This window comes from Lepisma saccharinum, chromosome 8 (genome assembly GCF_977018435.1).
Source record: "Lepisma saccharinum chromosome 8, izLepSacc3.1, whole genome shotgun sequence".
NCBI classification, from domain to species: Eukaryota; Metazoa; Arthropoda; class Insecta; order Zygentoma; family Lepismatidae; genus Lepisma; species Lepisma saccharinum.
The window spans coordinates 91,558,406-91,585,285 of record NC_139236.1 but is presented as its reverse complement, the minus strand read 5'-3'; the positions used below and the strand labels follow the sequence as shown (position 1 = coordinate 91,585,285).

The window sequence follows — 26,880 nt, the reverse complement described above, 5'->3', positions numbered from 1 at the left end:
GAGGAGGGGGCTTCGAACCCCTAGGACCCCCTCAAAATACGTCCTTGATTTCAATCCATATCTGGTTATGAAGACTTCAAGGTCCGAAGCTTGCATGCCTTGCAGCTGGCAGTTGTTTTCAACTTTGTCACGTTGCGTGTTCTGAAACACTTTTTTTCTTCTTCCGGAGACCTTGAAACAAGGTTCTGAAAACTCAAGAATCTTTCTCCTACTGCTCTTCTCCGAAATGGCAACAACGAATTCGCCTCGGGATGCGATTGGCTGACGCGCAACAACGGGGAAAGCGTTGCATTCATAGAAACATACCCCCAATATGTTCCAAACAGAGACTGCAATAGAGTAACTGCAAAAGCCAAATTTTGTGCTAACTTTTCGATAACAGATGGCAGCACAATTGTGCCAGATCTAAGGGTAAATATAATCAAGGTAGGTACGCACAGGTTGGTCGATCAGGTATTTGTTGCTGGGAGATGACGTCACGTCTTTAGTGGTTCTCTTAAAGAAAGTAAGTAGGAGTTCAACAGCGTGTTTGATTATCGTGAGATTAGTCAGATGTTCTTATTAGCTAACAAAATGTATCAGCAATGTAAGTAAATATAGGCGGCAAAATGAATATAAATCAAGGCAGGACTTACACCATTGTGTCTGTACAATACTGTAAATATTCGAAAGTGTATGAAATAAAACAATCTTTTATATAACCAAAATTATTCCTTCCTTATAGAACTTACATTAGTACTAAATTTCTGTCTGGAAATTTGAGCCTATACATTAGTATTGCCATAGATCATCCAAAAGGTTTCATACATACAGAAGTGTAGCAGAGTAACTGCAACTCCGAAACTTTCCGAGCAGAGCAACTGCAACTCCGAAACTTTCCGAGCAGAGCAACTGCAACTCCGAAACTTTCCGAGCAGAGCAACTGCAACTCCGAAACTTTCCGAGCAGAGCAACCGCAACCCGGTCACACTTTCCGAGAAGAGCAACCGCAACCCGGTCACACTTTCCGAGCAGAGCAACCGCAACCCGGTCACACAATTTCCGAGAAGAGCAACCGCAACCCGGTCACACAATTTCCGAGAAGAGCAACCGCAACCAGGTCACACTTTCCGAGCAGAGCAACCGCAACCCGGTCACACTCTCCGAGAAGAGCAACCGCAACCCGGTCACACTCTCCGAGAAGAGCAACCGCAACCCGGTCACACACTTTCCAAGCAGAGCAACCGCAACCCGGTCACACAATTTCCGAGAAGAGCAACCGCAACCCGGTCACACAATTTCCGAGAAGAGCAACCGCAACCCGGTCACACAATTTCCGAGAAGAGCAACCGCAACCCGGTCCCACAATTTCCGAGAAGAGCAACCGCAACCCGGTCCCACTCTCCGAGCAGAGCAACCCGGTCCCACTCTCCGAGCAGAGCAACCCGGTCCCACTCTCCGAGCAGAGCAACCCGGTCCCACTCTCCGAGCAGAGCAACCCGGTCCCACTCTCCGAGCAGAGCAACCCGGTCCCACTCTCCGAGCAGAGCAACCCGGTCCCACTCTCCGAGCAGAGCAACCCGGTCCCACTCTCCGAGCAGAGCAACACGGTCTCACTCTCCGAGCAGAGCAACCCGGTCCCACTCTCCGAGCAGAGCAACCCGGTCGCCCTCTGAGCAGAGCAACTGCAACCCGGTCGCCCTCTGAGCAGAGCAACTGCAACCCGGTCGCTCTCTGAGCAGAGCAACTGCAACCCGGTCGCTCTCTGAGCAGAGCAACTGCAACCCGGTCGCTCTCTGAGCAGAGCAACTGTAACCCGGTCACTTTCTGAGCATTGTAACTGCGACCCAGTAAGTTAACTTTTTGAGCAGAGTAACCTCAACTTGTTACTTTTAAAAGTAAACTTCCAAATGCTGCCTAATATGAACGCTCTGATCTGTAAACATTGAGGTTCCAGTGCAGAGAACATTGAATGAATCCCCCCCCGCATCAAATCCTGGACACGCCACTGCCGAGTGGGATGGCTACACTGTACCTGAGACTGTTTTGATGAAAACCTCCTCTTCTCTGTCCTTGTCTTCGTTCTGGTAAACCCCTCGGTAGATCCTTCCGAAGGTCCCCTCCTGGAGCAGGGTCCGCGGGAAGATCTTTTGCCGAGACACAGACAGATGGCGTAACCGTTCCGCGGGATCCGTCAGCCGTGGGTCTTGCAGAGACATCTGTTGGGAAAAGAGGAAACATGTCAGAAACTAATGTCGGTCTGAAAACACCGCACCGGGTATCGAATCAGGACCAAAGACCGCTCGTAGGATTTTCAGGCGGGAAGCAACAGTGCTTAAAGAGGAAGAGAGGTGGGGTGATACAGAAACTGTGACCTTCCCAAATACTACACAAGAACAGCTCAGAATGTTCTCTTAAAAATAAATCTTACCAGGCTTGATTAAGTCCTCAGCTTTTTCCCCGCCATAGAATTCCTTCTCTCAGACACCTCCATAAAACAGATACTATGTCTATTTTGAATATCCAGCCATCACACACTCGTCACGAACTAGCAGACATGAAATTTTTGCATAAAATCATTAATGGCAAAATTAAAACCGAATTCCTTGGCAACCAATTTCATCTACAAGTACCCACACGACCAACCCTCAACGTAAAGCTCTTTCACATTCCTGCTACAAGGCTCTCTCTCCTACAACGGTCTCTTTACTATAAGCTCCCTCACTTATATAATAACCTGCCTGTCAATGTTGATATTTTCTTGTCAGAACAATTTCCGACAATCACTAAGAAGGTACACGTATCAATTTTTTTTCGTCTGCCATCTTGTATTGTCTTGTTTTGTTGTTATTTTTATTTTTTCTTGTCTACAGTTTCAGTATAAAATGGTCTTTCAGTACTGTATCTGAAACTTTAAGTAAATAAATAAATTAGACTACAGACATCAAAAAACAGTTTTGACCATACAGGACTGTTAATATGCAACCTAAACTTCCTAATCACTAGAAAAAAATGTGCAAAAACCAATTCAGACATGTCCAGCAACTCCTCCTAGACAACATGTACTACAGTGTGAATGAATTCCTAGAAAAATAAAGGGACCAAATACATATAAATAACTCCACTGATAGAATATAAAGAGTGATAAACATATCCGTCTACTCTGTTAATCCTTATATTGTTACCATTTGGTTTGGTTTGAGTTGCTTTATGCACAGTAAGGCTAATCGGGACTGGACCTACGGTTTAAAATGGGATCCGAACCACTGTGCCATGTGCCTGCACCGGGTATCGAACCCGGGACCCCTTGATTACAATGCAACCACGCTACCACTGCGCCATCGGTGAGGCTCCTTATATTGTTACGAATGTGTGTTTATACCCTCATTATCTATGAAATCTTCAAATATATTATGTAACGGATTGGATCATAAACTGTGTAACACTCAAGAATGTACTCTATTGTAATATGCAATGTAATATGATATCATGAAATTGACCAAACCGTGGATCATTGCATTCCCTAAGGTGAATAATCAATCAACCAATCCCCTAGTTAATAGATTTCTCATAAGTATCCCCAGCACAATGATTTAATAATGTTCATAGACACATAATCTGCTGTCTTTCACGGCACTCCTCGTCCATGTTTTCACACTACAATTTCAAAATTTGAATTATATAAAGTATTTCCAGGAATCTTGGGGGTAGTGCCCCCTGGCCCCATCTGCGGGTGTCCTTGTCGGGACCCCCTGATTACTTACTTGACCACATTACCACTACGCCATTGGAAGAGGATCTAGTCATGATATTTACGCCATATAAATTGATTAAACACTAGGTGTATCATTTGCAGTGGCGAAGCGTGCTGTCTCTGGAAGGGTAGGCACAGGACGGAGCAGGGTTTGGGGGGAGAGGAAGATGTGATTTTTTTTAACAGTAGTATGTTAAAATATAAGCCCTAGAAAATAAAAGATAACATATTGCCTGAATCTCGTCTACTTAAGTCGGGATAGTGATTGTAAAGGATAATGTAGTGATTAACGCTCTCGCCTTATAATCAAGAAGTAGAAGGTTCGATTCCTCCTGGAGGCATTGGTTCAGATTCTACTTTAATCTAGTCTCGATTAGATATCTGAGAATAAAGGCGCTTCTGTCTCGAAGGTCAGAAAAAAGTGACAATGAGACTCGATGTTCTGACCACGCGTCACACAATGAAAAAGCCGTTCTGTCAGGCCCTAGCCATCTTACATTTGTTAGATTAAAGCTGCTCGTAAAAATTATTTGCTACTTCAATAACAGTATTGTAAATGTTTCTCGCATTACAGAAATGGTTGGTTCACTTGATCGTCACTCAGCGTTTATTTCTTTTTAATGCTGACCTCCGCGGCAGATTGGTTATAACAGCGTGCTACGACAAGGGCCTCAGGTTCGAACTCCCACCTGGGCATAAGTGTTCTTCGTGAGTGTCCCTTCGTCAATGTCATCATATTATCGCTCATTCTCATCTTCCCAATTAGCCAAAAATGGCAGAAAGCCAAGTAAAATAAACTAAATCTATCAATCAATTATTTCTTTTTAACTTTTTTATGCATATAATTCTTCTTCAACAGGCGACTTTTTTAAAAAAAAATTATAATATGATTTAGAAAATGATGAAATGCTAAATGAGAACACGGACTGTGTAACACACCGACCAGAAAATTTCAGTAACATGGATTTTCTCTATACGTTTGCATTGTACGTACTTTGCCCATTTTAAAAGTAGCGCGTTTTCAGTTATGTCAATAATCATGAAAGGAAATTTCGTCTCAATATCCCTTTCCTCAAAGAAATAAAATACTTTCCCTCTCTGAATCGAGATTGGTGGAGGGCACATCCAGCAGCTAACACTTCGCGAAAAGCGGTTCCTCAAAAGAGCTGAAAGCACCAAACTTAACACTGGTAACCAACTTGCATGCATTATTTGCAGTTAAAATTCTAATAATGCCTACTTTGATAGGTTAGGAGGCCAGGCTTAGAGGTGTTAGCAACACATTTTCGCTACATGTTAGCAGCTGGGTGTGCTCCGCTCCCGGCACAGCTCTGAATCTTCCATGGAAACACTGCTTCAACAAGCTCTGTACGTCCACTGACTGCATCGTCACGCGCTCGTACACGATCGGCACTCTTCGGAAGTCAGGGAGAAAAGGTGAGAGAGAGAAAAGAGGCCGGCCTCTCAGGTTACATTACAAGCGAACGTACCCCTGAAATTATGCTTTCCCGCACGAATCACATAGGTTGTTATGGGACCAGCTGAGGCACTCTCAGGCGGGCCTCGCTGAATGCTCAGATACGGTTCCAGGCAGGGTTGCAAACTTGCGGTAATTATCGGAAGACCAAGAATTTCAGTTTTCTTTTATTAAGCGTCGTTTAATGAAATTTATAAGTAATAAAATAATCCGTTATAGACAAATATATTAGGGTAGGCCCGGCCTCCGGGCCTCATAGGACGCTTCGCCACTGATCATTTGTACTGTAAGTGGTGTTAAACTGCTCTCACATGAACATACTTGTGCAGTGGCAGCATATAGGGAGGAAGTTTGGGGCACAATTTTCCTCTACTTCCTGCCCCTCCACCTTGCCTTTTAATGCTAAGCCAACAGAAAGTAAACTGTCCTTGCCCCCAGGCACGAAGCCAGAGGTGGGCTCTGGGGGCTCAAGCCTCCCCCCGAAATCCTAGAAATGTTTCTTTGTACATAATGTGTAGTGGTAATTAATTTTGCTTGCTTAGCAGGATTAAACAGACACCTTGTATAATAAGTTGTAATATACTGAGAAATTCCTTTTCAGGACTTCTACCTCAAACTTTTCGCCTTTAGATGGCAGCTGCTGATAAGGGGAGCTCACCCCCCCCAAAAAAAATCTAGCCACGGGCCTGCGCCACTGTCACTGGAAAAAAACAACGTAAACAGACTGAGCTTGAACGGGTAAGAGCACCGAGTTCGCCATTCTACCACAAGATGTCACTAGCGGTTGCAGCGAAACGTACACCACCTAACGGCAACACCAGCAACTATTTCCTCCTTCAGGTCGTTAAGCCAAAATAAACCGTCCTCGACCGTAAATACCATTTGCGTCTTCATAATCCATTACTTTGGCTTACCGAGAGACCCACCCCCTCCAAAAAAAAGCGTATATCGGTTGATTGGATCGTAAAAAGGAGGCAAATATCAGCTTAAGTTACAAGAGTGAGTTTGCCCATTGACTCAGTTTACAACGCGCCCAGTCTGCGAGGAGCAGACAAACAAAAACGTCGATAAAGAGTTTATGGTGAACGTACGAGTGAAAGAAAGAGGCAATTGCAGCTTGATATTGGTCCTGGATGTTCCCGTCGCGGGATGTACTGTGTCGCGACACAAAGGCTGTAATTGATGCCTTAGTAGCGTTGGCTGAAAGCACTTCGGACATGTTTGCGCTTCTTTCGTAATTAGAAAAGCACTATAGCTCTCATAAGAGGGGAATTGTAATGGCCCTTGTGCCTAGACCAAGTCTACTTGACGCCAGTGCCATCTATTGATGAACCGTGAAGTGCTAGGATAACAGCCACATTGAGACAATGATATAGGGTGTTTCAAAAGTCGCGAACACTAATTTCGTCTGCTTATAACTTGAAAACGGAGAGAAATTTTCATAAAAGGTTTTCTGTATTATAAAGCCGTATCTATTGTGATATTTTAAAAGTATTTTTGATTGCAAATTCATTCCGGAAAGAAAATCTGAGTGATTTTTTTTCTTTTCAGAATGTCTAGACAAAGTTTAATATGCGACATTTTAGTCGCATATAATCTTAGTTAGCAACACTGTCAATCCATAATTTTGACACTAACAGCAGACAAGATGCACCCAAGTACTGACATACAATCGCATGGAAAATCATAATTTTGGTCTGAAATTTTACTTTTGGCGGTAAATTTTGTTTCACACCTGGCAACGCTGCCTATACAATGCCGCTGAGCTATCGTCCCCTACCACACCATCACCTGTCCAGAGCAAAATCGAAGTCCTGTCTGATAATGGAAGACAAGACAAGGGAGAGTGTCAATCAGTCGGCTACGCGAGATCGCTATTAAATATTAAAATCTTGTAAAGTGTAAATATAATTGCAAAGGTGTAGGAAAATATGCAACTGTGAAAAATATGTAATTTCTTAGTCCAAAGTACTAGATTAAGCAACTTTTGTCAAAGATATAGAAAGTATGCCACATTTGTCAAAATAAATTGTACCACTTTTGTCAAAAACATTAACAATGTGCAACTTTTGTAAAAAATATTTAAAATATGCATTTTTCAAAAAAATATGAAAATATGCATTTTTCAAAAAAATATGAAAATATGCATTTTTCAAAAAAATATGAAAATACAACTTTTGTAAAAAATATGAAAAATATGCAACTTTTGTCAAAAAATATAATAAATATGCAACTTTTGTCAAAAATATTTAAAAAACGCAATGGTTAATAAGCATTATGAACAACTGGAGAACACCCAGTATTAATATAAAAAAATACGTAACCAAATATATATATCCTGATGAATGTACAACCGTCGCAAGGCACTAGTACGGAGCGTGTAGCCTCGCCTTCGCCAACCAGTAATGAAAGAAGCTTTCCCCGGTTTCCTGATATGAGTTATTGCTGGATATGCTCTAATGCACGGCCCTTCCAGATGGATTAACGATACCGTAAATTACGGGAAAAGGGCTTTCCTTTCCTTTACCGTAAAAGCCGCCCTCGTCAAAATCCTTGGAGAAACGAAATTATGGCTCTCGGAAATACACGCCCTGAGTTTCTCCACGATCATGGATGGGGCTGAATGTTTCTTCCGATTCAAACTTGTTTTCTGTAATCTTTGATATGGGTCTTAAAGTTATGGATACGCCAACACTTTGGCCATTTGTTTAGCAAAATGGCGGAGAAGGTTCTTACATGAACATTAATCGATTTATTCATTGAAACTAATTCAGAGGTAGACTCATCGCGAACTAAAGTGAAAACATATATGATAGCTAACGACGCTATATCTCTAACAACCTAGGCTGTATAGTAGAGAGGAATTCTTCAGCGAGGAAAAGACACACGACTAACACAACACCTCGTAGACGCAGAGGATTAAACTGGCTGAGAGTCCAGACGCCTGAGCTTCGTTACTCTGTGTCCCTTGAAAAATATGCACAGTCTAGGAAAAGAATATGAATTGTCAAGGGAAAACAAACTATCTAGATCTAAGAGGAGGGGAACTGTCTGGTAGTAAGAGGTTGGTTGGTTGATTTAGTGTTTTAAGTCCACTTTATGCACAGTAAGGCTAATCGGGACTGGACCTACAGTTTAAAGTGGAATCCGAACCACTATTTGCCTCCACCGGGTATCGAACCCGAGACCCCTTGATTACAAGGGGACGACGCTACCACTGCGCCATCGGGGAGACCTGGTAGTAAGAGGAGCGGAACTGTCCGAAAGTTGGAGGAGGGGGAACTATCCGAAAGTAAGAGGAGGGGGAACTGTCCGAAAGTAAGAGGAGGGGGAACTGTCCGAAAGTAGGAGGAGGGGGAACTGTCCGAAAGTAGGAGGAGGGGGAACTGTCCGAAAGTAGGAGGAGGGGGAACTGTCCGAAAGTAGGAGGAGGGGGAACTGTCCGAAAGTAGGAGGAGGGGGAACTGTCCGAAAGTAGGAGCAGGGGGAACTGTCCACAAATAAAGAGGAGGGGAACTTTCTAGGAATAAGAGGAGGTGAACTGTCAAGCAATAAGAGAAGATAAACTGTCGAAATAAGAAAAAGAGAAACTGTAAAAAAAAAAAAAGAGAAGAGAAGAGAAATTGTCTCTCAAAAAGGAATTATCTTAAAAAATCGCTAAACAAGAAGTATTGTTAAAACAAAGAACTACGTATAGAAGAATGCGGAACAGCATAGAAAAATGCGTGAACACTTCATTGAAAACATAATGTGAGCATTTCCTGGAAAATAGCGATAAGTTTTTCCCCAAAAACAATTTCCGGGCAAAAAATATCCATCCTCCATAGACGTCCAATATGAACCGTTCGCAAGGGACAGTTTGGCGTTGGTGGCCACAAAAGCTACAATCTCTCGGCGCTTGTCCGCTACAACTAAAACCGTGATTAAGGCCGTGTCAGACGGAACGGACGCCCCGGGGCTGGCCAGCTTTGTTTCAGCAGGGCCCGCGGTTTTCAGAGAGAGAGAGAGAGAGAGAGATCGCTCTGACTGGTTATCCGACAAAGCGGGGCGGGGGGGGGGGGCGGGGATGAGAGATTCGCTGTTTGTTGATGTTCCACGGCGATGGAAGGGGGATGACCGTTCGGCTCAACCTGAGGGTGGTTTTAGAGGGGTTGGGAAAGCCAAGTAGGAGCTATTACATACAGCAAGCCGAGTTTCGGAGTTTGCTAAACCAAACAGCTGTGGGGATAGTGTTTATTTTGACCGTGAAATTCGCCATAGCTCCGAGAGCAGCCACATCTGGTACATCCCTCCCCCCCTCCAACCCACCTACAAACCCACTTCATTTCCCTTCTCTTCTACAGATATGTGTTGAGTATTCAGCACAAATTTTCCCTCTGTGTAGCAAAAACCCTGGAAAAAGGGAAATTTCTTAAAGGTAAGATGATCTATAAATTTCCCTCTTCGCAATTGAGCTATACATTTCTTCGACAGTTTGAACCCAATCGTGCTCAGAGTGCAGGGGCGCCGACTTGTCAAACTTATTTGGGGGCTCTGATCGCTGAAATAAATTAATGAATGACTCACTCCCTCCCTTTTTTAAGTTTTGGCCTCAGTGTTCGGAATCTCGTAAAAGCCCATGAATTCCGCAAAAATATGAAAATTTTTATTTACAGTTCGAATGCAAAATGTCAATTGTTCACGAATGGATATGTCACAAGTTTCGTCAACCATAATAGCAAAATATTCCCGACTTTTAATATCTGCTACCACGGAGAGCAAAACAGGTCTCCCTAATATATCAATGATCTCGTTTTGAATGTCATGGGAGAGCCATTTGTAGCCCGAACGTCCCATCCACTCTCCTAGTTCATGCACATCTTCTTTTGAAACTTTTTTTTAGTAAAAATTTTAACAATACTCATAATTATATACTTACTATAAGTATAGTAATGTTTTGCTGTCTCTGGTCATAGCCCCCCCCCCCCCAAAGTTGATGGTTTAGCGGTCTCAGCCCCCCCAAGGTTGATGGTCTAGATTCTAGAACATTTCAAATGTGTATTTAAAGTTAAGTTCATGTGGCACAATTCAGAGTAAACTTTACAAGAGAAGCAAAATAATACATTAGATCCTCTTAAGCAAAATTATTTGTGGGGCTCTGCCCCCACATCGCTAACATTGGGGGGCTCGTGCCCCCCCAAGCCCCATGGATTTGTCGCCTATGTCAGAGTGTCGATCTGATATCAACACATTATATTGCGGCAACACGATGCGGACAGCAGATGTGGAATTCTCAATATGAATCAACCTTTGCCAATAAGTTCTTAAAAATAAGCGGGGTGTCAGAAATATTTTCTTTTTTAAAACTATTAAAATAAATACTTAATTTTTTTTGTATAGAGATATTACCAAAAGAAAGCTTAAATATTAAATTTTTATTTGTGGAAAAGGGTATTGGACAAATGGTGACCGTTGATGTTAACGCACGCAGTCTTAACGATTAGCGAGGATCCTCACTAACAGACTGCCGCATACGGTCAACGTTTCTGTTCGATCTTCATGACCTTGGACGTCCCGGCGGTTTACTCGTCATAGTGCTTCCAGTGTTTTCAAACTTTCTCACCCAATATTTAATTAAATTTGCGCTTGGGACGTCTCCCATTACTGCCAGGTTATAACGATGCCGGTACAAACTACGCACAACAACAGAACAATCATGCTCCCCCGTAAAGCGCTCCATGGCAAGTAAATATTAACAATGTTGCCAAGCGTTTCCGATCTATCTCATTTCTCCGTAATGTGCGTATTGCCCCAGGGGGCGGATTCAAAAACTAAAATATTTCCGAGACATCCTTTACATTGAAATCGTTATTTGAATCTTAAATCCCGTTGTGTTCGACTAGACTATGGTGACGTACTCATTGTAATGTTCTATTTATAAATTATGGCTTTTATTTCGTAAATAATCTGCTGTCTGCTTCATCCTTTCTCCCATCGTTCCCCGGCCTAACTAAGCGAGAGAATGGCTTCACTTTTGCGCCGCAAAGCAGCTCTTTCAGTTCAATGCTCTTCACCAAGGCATGCAAGTTTATCAACAGGAAACACCGTGCATGGTAAAAATGGGAAATTTTTGTCAGCCCAGGGAAAATTTTCTACAAAAACTTTTTTTTTTTTATTAAGAGAAAGTTTGCCTTGGGATTTTTGAGCACGGATATACACAACTGTATCAAATAGCTTGAGAAATACGGATGAAGTCCACTTTATGTACAGATAGGCTAATCGGGACTGGACCTAAGCTTAAAGTGGGATCCGAACTCCTTCCTTACAAGGCAACGTGACTTTTACGCCATAGGGAGACCCAGGCGTGAGAAACTTTGCGTCAAAATGAGTCTTTACTCGAGACAAAAAAAATTGCACAACGTCAGTTGCATTCGTAAAAAGATGATAATTATGTATAGAAAAAATGAAGGAATCATTGAAAATCAGGAAGGGGAAATTTAGTAATATAAAAGGTGTCATTACTCGCAGACGCTTAGCAAACAGTCCAGGCAGGGAATATTCATGGAATGCCTATGTCAGATTGTCGAGTTGGAGTTACTGAGGAGGAGAAGCAGGAAATGGGCGAGTAGGAAGGATGCCACCTTCATAACTGGGGATTGTTATGTGGAAAGAGGGGAGAATAAAGAGTTGGGGGGAGAGAGTCAGAGGGGATTCGATCGGGAGACGTTGGTGAAGGAGGTGTAGGGGATGAGCTCCAGAGTTCTGAGGAGATCCACATTTATTGCTGAGGCGCGAAAGAATCCTTACTTCCATATCCAAATATGTGCCGGGTCCAACCATGACGATGTAAACGCATTTGAGTGTCCGAGTCCTTTAAGTTCTCTTAAAGTCGTGTCTTCATCTCTCGCAGCTGAGGCCATGGAAGCTCACCTGTATGTAGAGAGCATTCCCTGACATTCGCTACGAGACTCGGGGGCAAGATGCCCGGCATCAGCGCTTCTCTTTCCCGGTGAACGGGTCAGCGAAAGTCGCTTGAGTCGGCTATTAAAATTACAGTTTTCATATTGTGTACTAACCTTGACTACAGAAGGTGTTGAAAATGATGTCCCTCTGCTGCAACACATTCCTGGCATCTCCGAAGGAAATTGGCATTTACACGTGCAAGTTCGTCTACTGTAATTCTCCCGATTTCTCGTACAATACTGTCTTTTAACTCACGGATGGTGTGCGGATTGTCTTTGTATACTTTATTTCCCCATTTTTCTTTCCACTTTTATTCAGAACTGACCCTGTTACTCTAAACTTTTTTACGAGGTTTAATATAAGCGACTGTCGCGGACCCGTTCACCGGGGAAGACAAGCACTGATGCCGGGCCGCTTGCCGCCGAGTCTCGTAGCGAATGTCAGGGAATGCCCTGTAGTATTAATGTGTAAATGGGATTGAACTTACACCCCAGGAAATCGATCCCAGTACCGAAAGTATGTTTAGATTAGATTTATTCTTTCATGTGCGAGCCATAAGCTGTACGCACTACATAACAGTTGGATTTTTTCTACAATACATAAATATATACAGGGTGATTGGTAATTCGACCGATTCCTTGAAAGGGGTAATACTAGAGCACATTTGCAACAAATTTGACCCTATGCACCGGGGGTCTGAAATCAATGGGTTTCGAGTTATTGCAGTTTGTAGATTTTCATGACACATTCCAACTTGCGACCAAAAAACTACTAATTGTGAAAAAACTACTACACCCTGGGCACTTAATTGACACGTTGCTAACAGCTGACGAATGAGTGACTACTGGGAAAAAAAATGCATGCCCAAAATTCCCATACCCACAGAAACAAACAGTCATTGGAGCACACGTCATGAAGAAGTTTGGAAATGATCGTTTAAATCGAAGAGGATTACTCAAAAAAATGGTAACACACTTAGTGTAAAAATAACGGAAAAAACTTCCTCGTTTCATAAGCTCTCCAAATGGATACAAATGTTGTCAACTGACACACGGGTTTGGGGAAAAATCTGAATAAAAAGCGGAGAAGGCGCGTTGTAGACCTCTTTGTAAAGTGAAAATAAGTTGTCGGTTAGAGAAATAAAGGAACGAAAATGAGTGAAATAATAATGTTATTTACCATTCTCATGATTCCGGTTATCAGAATTAACTGTTACAAAAACTACAAATCCTGTTCAAATTGCCTCCCCCGGTTACGTATGCAAGCACGCAGCCTGCGGCGTACTTCAGACACAGTCACTCGCGTTGACACGTTGTCTCTTATGTATTGGGCGGCTGCCACAATTCTCTCTCTCAACTCTCCCTGGGAATCCACTGGTGTACTGTAGATTAACTCTTTCATGTGACCTCAAATGTAAAAGTCGCATGGCATCAAATCCGGACTCCTCGCCAGCCAGGGCGTCGGGCCGCCTCGACCAATCCATCGCATGGGATAATTGTCGTCCAGCCACTGTCGCACACTCCGGAAATAGTGAGCTGGGCAGCCATCATGTTGGTAAATCATACCCCATCTTGTGGCGAGCGACACATCCTCCAGCAGCGTCGTCAATTCTTCCCTTAGGAAGTTTTCGTAGATAATGCAGTTTAGGTTTTGTGGCAGAAAGAATGGCGCGATCACATGATTGTGGATGATTCCCATTTAGTGAGAATTTTCTCTGGTGAACCTTTTCTTTAGATTTTCTTGGGATGACCCTTAGGGGCCCAAAAATGCGCATTATGAAAATTCGTAATACCGTCGCGGTCGAATTTGGATTCGTCCGTTCACAGAATTCTTGTCAGATGATGGGGGTCTTCAGTGTCGGTATTTAGTAAAAATCGACAAAAATCCATCCTTCTGAAAATATGTCCCTCCTCAATAGGGACTGGCGTGTAATAGTATGGATACAGTCGTGCTGTACGCACAGTGAACCAGACTTTCCATTGAGTCAAGCCAAGTCGCCTCGCCACCGTTCTGCTTGAAAACACTGCACGATTTCCTCCTCTTCGACAGGATCATGAACTCTGAGTCTGCCAGCATCGCCTTGGCATCGTTGAACCGATCCCGTTTCTCGAATGCGCCAATATGACGTACCAAACACGCTCACGTCAGGTAAACTCGTTTTCGTTCCTTTATTTCTCACAACCGACAACTTCTTTTCAATTTACAACGAAGTCTACAACGCGCCTTCTCCGCTTTTTATTCAGATTTTTCCCCCAACCCGTGTGTCAGTTGACAACCTTTGTATCCTTTTGGAGAGCTTATGAAACGAGGAAGTTTTTTCCGTAATTTTTACACTAAGTGTGTTACCATTTTTTTTAGTAATCCTCTTCGATTTAAACGATCATTTCCAAATTTCTTCATGATGTGTGCCCCAATGACTGTTTGTTTCTGTGGGTATGGTAATTTTGGGCATGATTTTTTTTCCCAGTAGTCACTCATTCGTCAGCTGTTAGCAACGTGTCGATTAAGTGCCCAGGGTGTAGTAGTTTTTTCACAATTACTAGTTTTTTTAGTCGCAAGTCTGAATATGTCACGAAAATCTACAAACTGCAATAACTCTAAACCCATTGATTTCCGACCCCCGGTGCATAGGGTCAAATTTGTTGCAAATGTGCTCTAGTATAACCCCTTTCCAGGAATCGGTCGAGTTTGTCCCCTATGTACACATTATTTTCCCTCCCCTAACAGCTCAACCCAAGGAGGCCAGAGCCAGTCTTTACAGTTTGCAGGTAACTGAAGGTACGATACGCATTTGTGTTAGGTATCAGTGAGGGGGTTTGCGGAGGGAAAGTTATCCTAGATATCAAAATTTCCGCAAAGCATCCCCCCCAACTGTCTCATTCTCACCATATTAAATCATAGGAGCATTCCCCAGCTAATCCTTAGGCTCGACCATTCACCCCCCTCAGCTGACATTTTCCACTTCAAGCACTGGTGGGGGCATTCATATTCGATGGGGGCGCGCAAGTTGTTGCGGCGATTCTATGATCAAATTGTTTCACCTTTCACAATGCATCGAACGACAGGAAAACCTGTTTCAACTGCCGAATAGTTATGATTGGGTACGAAGCTGCTTGAAAAGTTTGTTAAACGTGCCTCGTCTGATCGACATAAACTGTCAAGCCATTTCATAACAACAAAATTCCCTGATTTTTCCACGTTTTCCATACCAAGAAGCAAAATTTTCCAGAGCAAGTCATTAGGGCAATTCTTGTATTTAAATACGTGTATAAGATGGTCACTACACTTTAGCTAACACCACACTTAGAATTCTAATCAGGGGTGAGCTTTTACAAAATACTTAGCATATACTGAATAGTAATGGTTAAAAAAAATTGTTTTTATAAACATCAAAACTATTCGAGCATAAACAATGCATACTACATAAAATAGAGTAACATTTAGTAATATATATATATGTATTAATTCTAATATCTACCAAACAACCCAAAAATTGCAATAAGAGAATGGTAAACTCCAATAACCAATTAGTGTTCTAGATTTCTAATAGTTTAAAACATGACCGCCTTTCCTAGAGTATCTACAATAAAATTTTTACTGTAACTACTGGTAATACTCAGTACATTGAACTGAAGTATACTTTGCCCACAACTAATTAAAAATATCTGGCATGTCCTATTTATCTTTGCTCAAAAACCTACTTTTAGTGCACTACTACAAAAGTTTCGAATTTTTTTCCTTCTCAGAAACAGTAAATTTCCAGAAAAATTCAATTCCCTAACTTTTACAGGATTTACAGACTGGTAGACACTCTGTAATGCAATGAATAGCTGGAAAAACAGTAGGTATGGTCGAGTACAAAGCTGCAGTTGTGTTTGGCAGCCAATGCTAGAAAAATTGTGTCATCTGCGTACTGGGCAAGGACACACTACTATGAGTGAGCGACTAACAAAAACCGTACAAATTCTGGCTCTGTTAATGTTACAATACATACAGCACGGATCAGTTTCAGAAGAACGATAGAATTCTTCCCTCTATGGTAAGCAGAAGAGATACAAAGAGGAATATCCCCGCCTGTGCAATAACGTTTCTGAAACACTCGCCCCGATCTTCCACTCAGAACATGTTTTAATCAAAACTTAAGAGCAGAAGGGCCCCCACCCTTCACCCCTAGTGCACTCTGTACGCCCCCGCACAAGCAATTCTGCAACCATCTCCCTTGTACTTTGATCTTTGACAAGTGGGGAGAGGCTTTCCCCCAACGTACTTTCTGCTTGTTGAATCGTAGGCATTTCAATCGTGAGCAGTGCATAGTGACGCGTCTCCCCCCATCTCCTGATATTGAAACTGCGGGGATACGTATATTCAAGGATTGAAACTGCTTCAATCGGTCGCAAAAATTCGCTCCCCCAAAGAGAATAATTGAAACTTTTGCTGCAGGTTTCGACGGTGCGAGCAAGGCTTGAAATTAGCACTATACATCTCTGTTCTATTGTATCTTACGTTGAAAAGCCTAATTTCAAACGAACTGAACACAGGCATGCCTAGAGTGGTTTTTACATAGTGATGGGCATCACCAAGCTAATGTGTGCGTAAGTCAGTGGCGACGCCAGTATGGAGTCAAGGGGGCGGCTGCCCTTTCGTCGCAATTAATTACATCAAATGTGATATTTTGGAGTGGCTCAGATACAAAATATCACCACGTAGCGGGTGGGTGGTGGGGAATTTCTGGACCCCCAAAAATTTTAAATCATCACATCACTTCCAGTTAAAAAAATAAAAATAAATGTATGGAGATAGGTTAGTAATAATCTCTGCTTAATTAGTATTCATGTCCAGATATTAGAATAATTAGACTTAGGTTGACGAATGGGAGAGCAAAGAAGAGTTTAGAGGATTCTTGTTGGGAAACCTGATGGTAAGAGACCTGTAGGAAGGCCAAGACGAAGATGGAGGGATAACGTTGAGATGGACCTAAAGGAAATCGGTAAGGATGGAAAAGATTGGATTGATCTTGCCCAGGATAGGGACAGATGGAAGGCTTGTGTTGCTGCAGCCAAAAACCTTCGGGTTTAAGAAGGCTAGATAGTTAGTTACTTAACAGTTAATTCCAATGAGATTCATTTCAGACATGTAAGAGGTTGTTTCGAACAGAATACGACAGATAGAAGACTTCCTCTCAAGAAAACGTGATTATTGTTCCAGAGAAGTTTTAAGTCAAGTCTTATCGTTGAGCTTACTTTTATAAATTTAGCTCGCCCCCCTAATTATGTGAAGTTGCCGCCACTGACTCCCACTTATCAACTTCCAACATACTGAAATAGTTATTCTTAAAAATACTTATTTTATAATTTCCAGTTTCCTGGCAACCCTGTATCCACTGTGAAGATTACATTAATGTTTGTCCTTTAATATCAGGGTGTTGCTACGACAACAATTTTTGCAATAATAAGAAATGTTATTCATCTATTCAATTCTCTAACGAAGGTTCTGGGCCATAGTTCTGGCTCTTTGTTAATTTTATCCAGTCACCATTCTTCTTCATTGTTGCGATTACTCTAAGGAGGCAGAAAAGTGATATTTAATAAGCAAAATACATATCTACTGGACGTCCAGCAAATAAACATAAGTGTTATTTGCCTATTATACGATTAAAAAGCTATGGGTTTTCAGCAGCAGTGTTGCCGGTGCATAGTAAAAACACCAAAATAGAAAATTACCACCAGGGTTGCCAGTGCACCATTTTTTCATGTAAAAACAGAAAAACTACATCTTTCTCAGCCACTGTACAAACAAGAAACTTGACACGAAATAAAGAAACATGACACCGTACTCACATTCGTTGTCTGCGAGAGCGGAGAGGATCCGTAGTACGAGAACCTCGGTTGTCCGTTGGGCTTGGCGTAGATGTTCCCGCCGATCTGAGACGTGGCGTAGGGCGAGGGGGACCTCCTGGAGCTCTTGTTGTTGGTGAGGGACCCGCCAAAGGCGCTGCCTGAGAGGGGCACCTTCTGGAAGCTGGCTATGGTGGCGTAGCTCCCGCTGCCGATGCTGGCGGTGGTGAAGTTTTTGGGCGTGTCCAGGCGGATGAATACATTGGGGTTGCTCCCGTAGGCGGCCGTTGTGTAGCTGGTGCTGGAAAAAGAGTAAATGTGTACTCAGACACGTGTCTAGAAACTTTTCAGGGGGGGCGAATTAGAACCAAATGTCTCAGAAATAACAACATAAATGTTTAAATTAATATCAGGCACGTATTTAGAAATATGTTTCGGGGGGGGGTCCGAACCAAGTGTCTCAATAATAATAAAATTAATAATAATAATAATGTTTTAATTGAAATAATTGCATTAAATCAAATTAATAGTAATTACAACATATAAATTAATATTGTACAAGGTGTACAACTTTGCTTCCGCCGTTTTCCGACAGGTGGCAACAACAGGAAGTTTGATTTTGATTTAGTTTATTTTACTTCGCGTTTTGTGCCTCTTTGCTAATTTACGAAGATGGGGATGAGTGATGAAATGATGAAATTGATTAATGGACATTCACAAACAACCAAGCCCGACCAGGATTCGAACCCGGGACCAACAACAGGAAGTAGCGGTCGAAAGAAGCAGATCGTAGACGTCACGCAGTTAGCTTGGACCTCTGTCAAGATAACCCCATTCAAACATTAGTCGAGTGGTGTGTGCATCGTGAAGTCGTTCGCGATTGAAAATGTGAGTGTACGAGCCAAATTCTCGCCATTTGCGGGAGGTTCTACTTTTTCGTTTCAATATGAAGAAAACTGCGGTTGAGGCTCATCGAATGCTCTCCACTACGTATGGTGAGAACGCTATAAGTGAGAGAACCTGTCGTGAGTGGTTTCAACGCTTCAAGAACGGTGACTAACGTCGAAGACCGGCATAATGGTGGAAGACAGAAAGTTTTCGAAGATGCAGAATTGGAGACATTGCTGAGTGAAGACTCGCGTCAAACTCAAGAAGAATTGGCACGATCATTGGGAGTGACACAGCAAGCCATTTCAAAACGTCTGAAAGCCATGGGTATGATTCAGCATGACAACGCACGACCCCACGTTGCCAAAGTGGTGAAAACATACTTGGAAACATTAAGATGGGACGTCCTACCCCACCCGCCTTATTCTCCAGACATCGCTCCCTCTGATTATCACCTGTTTCGATCAATGGCTCATGAACTGGCTGACCAACACTTCCGATCTTATGAAGAAGTCAAAAAGTGGATCGATTCGTGGATCGCCTCCAAAGATGAACAATTTCTTAGACGCGGCATTCGTACGCTGCCCGAAAGATGGGAGAAAGTAGTGGCCAGCGATGGACAATACTTTGAATAATGCCTGGGTAAGCAATGTTTTTCATTCCAGTGTCATATTTTTGGGGAAAAACGGCAGAAGCAAAGTTGTACACCTTGTATTATTATTACATGAATAAGTAAAGAGACGAACAGCACATATTCATTATGTAGCTTACCTGTAGTTAAGATCGGAATAATTTATATAAAAACAAGTGCTCTGGCAATGAAATTAATGCCAAATACATGAAGAATTGAATATTTATTGAATAACAAAAACAATGCAGTTGGAGAAAAGAAAAGTTTCTGATTAATATTTTATGCACATTATTATGAGTAGTAGTGTGTAAAGGTCCCGGGTTCGATACCCGGTGGAGGCACAAGTGGTTCGGATCCCACTTTAAACTGTAGGTCCAGTCCCGATTAGCCTTACTGTGCATAAAGTGGACTTAAAACACCAACTCAAACCCAACTCAAGTAGTGTGTATAAATCTTTGTAATGTCATTCAAAGCTGCATGATCCCAATATAATACTTTACTTTTAATACGTTCAGAGGAAATAACCGTCGATTATACAACAAATGCTAAACAAGCACATTTTCATTATTTAATTTTAGTACTTGGTAATCCTTTCGGGGGTCCGGACCCCCTGGACGCCCTTAAATACGTCCTTGATTAATGTAACTTATAGGTATATTTACAATAATATGTAAAGTAGTTAACAGGTAAAATGGTATGATAATAGGTGGATTTCATGTGACGTCAGCATAGCCGCCATGTTTGAGGCCAGTTTTATTCGTCATTTGTAAGGAAATATCCACCAAGTAGCGTTCTTTACATGTGCTCCAACTGCACGTTTGTTTTTAATGACGAATATCTGTGTTAGTATGTTCCGTCAGCTCGCTTGAATACAAGAACTGGCGTCAATCATACCTGTTCGAAGCCACAATGCAACAGTTTGTGAGGTAGGTGAAACACACCTATTCATTACCTAGCTTACGTGTAGTTAAGCAAGCTCGCCAAAATTTGTACACAAGCATGCAGTACTTTCGCAACCGGAATTACGGTATAAAACACGTCCCAAGTTTTACACACACTACCATGCATAAAATATTGATCATAAACTTTGCTTTTCTTAGCTGGCCATGCCATCCTTTTTGTGTTTCTCAATAAATATTCAATTCTTTATCTTTTTTACATTGATTTCTTTGCCAGGACAGATGTTTTTATACAAGGTAGAATCAAAAAGTAAGGTAACAAGTGCCCTGAAAATGTACAACGATATGCTAGTAACTGTTTTATTTTGTGTGTTGTAGGTATTGATGGATAGTATCCCTGGTGACCGCTAGAGAGCAGCACGGTGACACAGTTGCAGAGAATCGCAGTTCGAAGATGGCAGGGTTACTGGAAACATGGTCAAATGTGGAAGTGCGAAGTGTGATCAGGTTTTTGCATGCGAAGGGGAAGAAACCAGCCGAGATCCATCGGGAACTTGTGGAGGTGCATGGAAACAACGTGTTATCCAGGAAACAAGTGTGGTGTTGGTGTAAGGAGTTTGAAAATGGTAGGACTGACATTAATGATGATCAGCGAAGTGGCAGACCTTCAACTTCAGCTACCGACCAGAACATTTGTCAGGTGGAGGGAATGATTAGGGAGGATAGGCGAATCACACTGTCACACATTGCAGATGCACTGAACATTTCGTATGGTTCTGTGCACAGTATGCTTGTATAAAAACATCTGTCCTGGCAAAGCAATCAATGTAAAAAAGATAAAGAATTGAATATTTATTGAGAAACACAAAAAGGATGGAATGGCCAGCTAAGAAAAGTAGAGTTTATGATCAATATTTTATGCATGGTAGTGTGTGTAAAACTTGGGACGTGTTTTATACCGTAATTCCGGTTGCGAAAGTACTGCATGCTTGTTTGTGTGCGAGTGAAAAGGAGAGATGGAGAGAAAGAGAGGAGGAAAAGGAAAACAAGAAAAAGAGAAGAGAAAATGGAAGGGAGAGAGATGAAAAAGAAACGAGAAGAAGAAAGAAGAGGAGGAAGTAGAGAGAAGGACAACAGGAGAAGGGGGAAAAAGAATGAAAAGATACAAAGAGGGAAGGGAAAGATAGAGCAAAAAGAAAGTTAAAAGAGAAAACAGGAGATGAAAGAGAGGGAGAGAGAAAAGGAAAAGAAACAGAAAGACAGAGGAGGAATATAAGCAAAAGTAGAGAGACAAAAGAAAGACAAAGAAACAGGAGAAAAGGAAATAAAATAGACAAAGAAGAGAAGAGAAGAGAAAGAATGATGAAAAGAAAGACAAATAAGAAAATAGAAGAGGGAGCGAAAGAAATAACAGACAAAGAGAGAAAGAAGAATGAGGCAGAAGAGAGAAATTACTATAAACGGAGCTTTAACTTGTTTCAGCTTATTTATGCTCAAGCAAGGTATATCGAAGCAGTTTCCAACCACCGAATAAAAATACCGAATTAAGACATAAAAGTGTTTACCCACTCCAGCAAGCAAGGGTGCTTGCAACCGCCAACCACGAGTTGCTTTCCCATGACAATAACTTCACAGAGCCCGCTCGTCATCCCATGTTTGCCGACGCATGAAGAGAGTCCATAAAAAAAAAAGTGGTTAATGTTTCCGTCACAAAGGTGAGTTTTGAGGTTGCTGGCAGCCAGAAATTGAAATACCGCCGGGGCTTCGCCCCCCTTCGCCCCCCTTTTCAAACCACCGCAGAGATAAAGCATCCTCTGTCCACAGCAATATCGTACTTTCTGCAGTTTTAAACCTTTGTGATAGGCTGGCGCATGCAACGGATCGTTTGCGGGGTCAGAGAGCGAGTCTATTGGGTGACAAGCAGGGTTTCCAGCCCTGATCTGCAAGAATTTACCAACTTGTTTCACGGAATTTTCAGTGCATGGTTTATATTGGTTAGTAAGGGCGATGTATTCAAAGAAGTTTAGAGCTTGTGAATATATTACAATGTGTATGAGTCGTGGTTTTCGATTGAAAATAAATCGTAATTATTTGCTAACCTATAGAAAGTATCAACTTACAAAAAAATATTAGGATTGACTGAATGAACGGAAATAACAAAATGAAGATTACTAATATCAAATGTTACACTTTTTGCGAAAAATATTTTTAAACATGCAGAATTTCTATTTAAAAGAACGGTTACCTCATTAACTTTAAGTTACGTTATTACAATAATATTAACAATTAAATAATAAGTTAACTGTTCCCAGTCCAATTTATTATTATTATACTGGTGGGAATAATGTCAATAAAAAATTTGGTAAATGTCTGTTATATCGGAGACACATTTCTTCATTTTTACAGAAGAAACTACTTACGGAAATGAGTTTCGGTAGCATTTTGAAAGTTCGTGGAGGTATTTTCTCACCGTAGAATGCTGCACAACAAGAAATAAGCACTTTGGATATCATAAAATTGCATTTTGTGCAAAGCGACAACATTATGCCATTGTTTCCATTATGTACCTGCAGATGGTGCGAGCGTCGAAAGTCACGCGGTCTCGCCAGTGTTTCCAAACGTGCCTTTTTTTTAGGAGATTTTTTTTTTAACTATGCTTCCTTTACCTAACGAAACCTAACCTTGCCGGAAATTGTCCGTGGGGCTATCGTGAATGGTTTTTGGGGCTATCGTGAATGGTTTTTGAGGCTATCGTGGATGGTTTTTGGGGCTATCCGTCAATGGTTTGTGATGACATAATGAACACGAAATTAGGTATTTTTCGGTTAAGAAGGTTGAAACACTGCATACCACTCCAAATCGACAAAACACAAGCACGACGCGCGATGATCCACAGCTGTGCGCGCCATATTGTATGTTCCGCAACGGAAGGAAGGACCCAAAAGAATTACTCGTAATGTGAAAAATTGAAGTTATTTTCGTGTAAAAAGCATAATGGCACCTTCAACTATGTTCCGCAATACACAATTGGTAAGTACGAACCATTTGAAACTGAAAATATCCAATAGAAATGTGTCTCCGATATAACGGACATTTACCAAAAAAAAATCCGAAAAGATTGAATGTAATATATTAACCCAAAATATTCAAATTCCCTGTAATTTTGGTATTTTTGGTGAGTTATTACTTCATCTCAAAACACTAGCTCAAATATAATTTAATGGACTCCTACGAAATGTGGCTGGGCAGATCATTTGTTGTGATAGATAATCCAGCAGGTTTACGATGTTCACAGAGTACACATGATTATTTCAATAGCTCCATAAAAGTCAAAAAGGGGAATATCTAGTGGAAAATCAGCCACGTTATATAAACCATTGGGAAAATATAACGCTGGAAAAATCTGTGGTATGGCATCAAGTGGAGTAGCGCCATCTAACGGGAGAAAGTGATACTTTGAGGTATTCGTGGTATGGTTTAATTTGTGTGATCTTTGTTATGTAGCGTCGCTTTTCGGCAACTTCTGGCTAAGCGCGAGGACGAGGAACGAAGGAACTCCTCGTACGTTCTGGACTGGTTTCATTAACGTAAGTTCAATACTTAACTTTGAATAAATTTTTGTAACCCCAAGAAATTTTACGTCTTAATTAAACGTAGTATTATTAGGGGCACAAATTTTTGATAAATAACAAAGCAAAGTTTCGGTACAAGAACAGAGTCCATTTCGGGTTCAAAAGCGGCAAATAAAATAAAAATTCGGTGTTAAAAAATGCGGTGAAAAAATGATCAAAAGACATTTTGGTTTTAAAATTATGAATATAATCCTAAATTGGATTAAAAAACTGCACTTATTACAAAATAAACATAAACCTTCTAATGGCACATTTATGTAGTTAGAAGAGTATTAATTATATTCCTGTATATAGGGGTCCATTTTTGCTTCCCAAATATTTTCAGAAAAATTAATCCATTTTCCGTGAATTGCATAACCCACAGGATAATTGCAGTTCATTTCGCACATTTCGTGACAAAACAGGGTAGGAAAATGCACCTCGTACCTTTCAGAAACATTAAAAATTAACAGTGTAAATAAAATGGCTAGGTGCTGTATCTGAAATTCTATCAATAAATAAATAAATAAATAACATTAGAATGTGTTATTTCACATTTGGTGTTCTCGTCAAAAACGAAATATGCATGTCCCTAAGTAATATATTTGTTTTATGTCATCTTGCATAATTATAAGAAGAAACTCAATAGTTATGATGTCAATTGGTGGGGGAAGGTGCAAAAAGTGTGCGTGGGGGGGGGCAAAAAGACCGTTTATTTTCACTTGGTACATAAGGTTTAGTATAGTGCGGGGGGAAAAGTGGCAAAAAATGGGAGGGGCAACCGCCCCCATAATCCCCGCCATACGCATAAGAGGTAATTGGTTCGAATTTCACCAGGGCCAGGAACTTTTCATCGCGGGTTGCAACACTGGAGGTATCCAAGGGCCTTTCACGTGCGGTTTGGTGTGTTTTATGGGCGATTAAAACTCGGCCAATTGCCGAGGGGATTTTGGATCCGCCTGCAATCCCGTGATATCAACGCAAAGTCAACAATGGAGAGGAGGGGCGGCGAGAATGGTACATGCCGCTATTGTTGGGAGACGTAATCCCCCTGAGTAGGGAGAAGGTCAGGCCCGGACCCCTTTATCACAAAACGATGACGCACAGGTTATTCGAGGTGGTTTCCTGCACTTTCACAATATATCACGGCGGGTGGTGTGGAAGTATGCGAACAATTCGTGATCGCGGGATTTCGCGCTGCCAAATCTGAGAACCTGACAGGTGCAAATTGTGAAATTATCGTCACCGGAATCTGCCGACGCCATTTCCACCACCAATTTGCATGGGTAATGTGACCAGCGTGCGAATTAAAGTTTTGCTTTTTTTGTTGGGGACGGGCTCAGTTGCTGGGTGTAGGTATTTCTACGTAGGAGATGCATATACATGCACGCTCTGATGGGCATAAATGCACAATTAATGATTAATTGATTTAAATGCATAAAAAATGTATGTCATTTCAGTGATCAGCATTCAGAATATTTCCAGAATCATCTATTGCTTGGAAACAATGGATTTTTTGACCGGAATAATAAGCTATTATTTATACACACACGCACACACACACATATATATATATATATACAGGGTAGTCAAAAAGTAGGTATACAGTACAAGTGACTTTATTCATCAACAATTAATGAACAAACAACAAGTTATGGTAGTACTACGACTGTGTACTTTCAAATTACCAGCCATCATTCATAGTATCAAGATATCTAAAAAGGATAATGAACTTACCAACAACAATGCCAAGCCGACAGTGGTATATACATACTGTATACCTACTTTTGGTTGATTGATTGATTGATTTGGTGTTTTAAGTCCACTTTATGCACAGTAAGGCTAATCGGGACTGGACCTACAGTTTAAAGTGGGATCCGAACCACTATGTGCCTCCAACCTACTTTTGGGCCATCATGTATATATATGATTTTTCTCAGGGGGACAGTCATAGAAACTATTATTATTATTATTATTATTATTGCTATTATTGTTGTAGTTAATATTATTATCATTACTATTACAACAACAACAACAACTACTACTACTACTTATGTTTTTTAAAAAATACATACATTTGTAATTTCCATATTCTGCGTATCTATATACAATTTTCAAAACTGTATACATATTAATTCATGTAGGACAAAAACAGCTTTTTATAGTTAGATAATCAGTGTAAAATATAGACTGTAAGTTTAAATGTAACCCTGCTTCAAATAATAATAATAATAATAGTTGCTGCAACGTACTTCCTGTAAGTCACAGAAAACAATATTTTATTATAAATTATCGCTACAATTTTACCATTCCAATTACATTAACTCTTTCTAGAAATCACAGGGAGGGCAAGCGCCACCCCCCCCACTGGAGGCGCTCTTGTATATAGCTATAAAATAACTATTAAACTACACATTCATATTCTTGCACAAGTATATTTCACTGCTGAATGAATGAATTGATTAAAATTGTTGGGAGAGTCGGGACACAAGGCCATTTTGCATCCTTCAATATATGCAGGGAAATATCCCCTTATCTAAAATTGTTACCTAGGATTTTTAAAAAAATGGGGTGTTAGGAGCGCCTTGGGAAAAGATAGAAGTGCAAGGTTGAAAAGAGGACAAACGCAACACATTAAAAAGGTGAGAATACACTACAAACCACCTCACAGGCAGTGGAAAATTTTTCATATTTCGAAATGCTATTGTACAGAATTATTAAAAAAAATATTGTTCCAAAAATATAGGCCTGTAGCGAGATTGGCAAAAACAGAAACTGACCACTCACGGAAGAAAAAAGGTATGAAGGTATTGTCTGTGTGTATGTAACCGCGATATTGGTGCTGTGTGTGTATCTAAATGTTGG

General features: G+C 41.2%; 1 protein-coding gene across 1 annotated transcript in view; it reads right to left on the bottom strand.

The window, feature by feature from the left end:
- Positions 1-26,880, bottom strand: part of LOC145991298 (tyrosine-protein kinase RYK-like) — a 308,147-nt gene that overhangs the window by 21,130 nt on the left and 260,137 nt on the right. Inside the window, exons 6-7 of the mRNA XM_083127287.1 lie at positions 17,990-18,287; positions 2,015-2,198 (exon numbers count right to left, since the gene is read on the bottom strand). Of these exons, the coding sequence (XP_082983413.1) occupies positions 2,015-2,198; positions 17,990-18,287 (482 nt within the window). The remainder of the gene's footprint in view (positions 1-2,014; positions 2,199-17,989; positions 18,288-26,880) is intronic.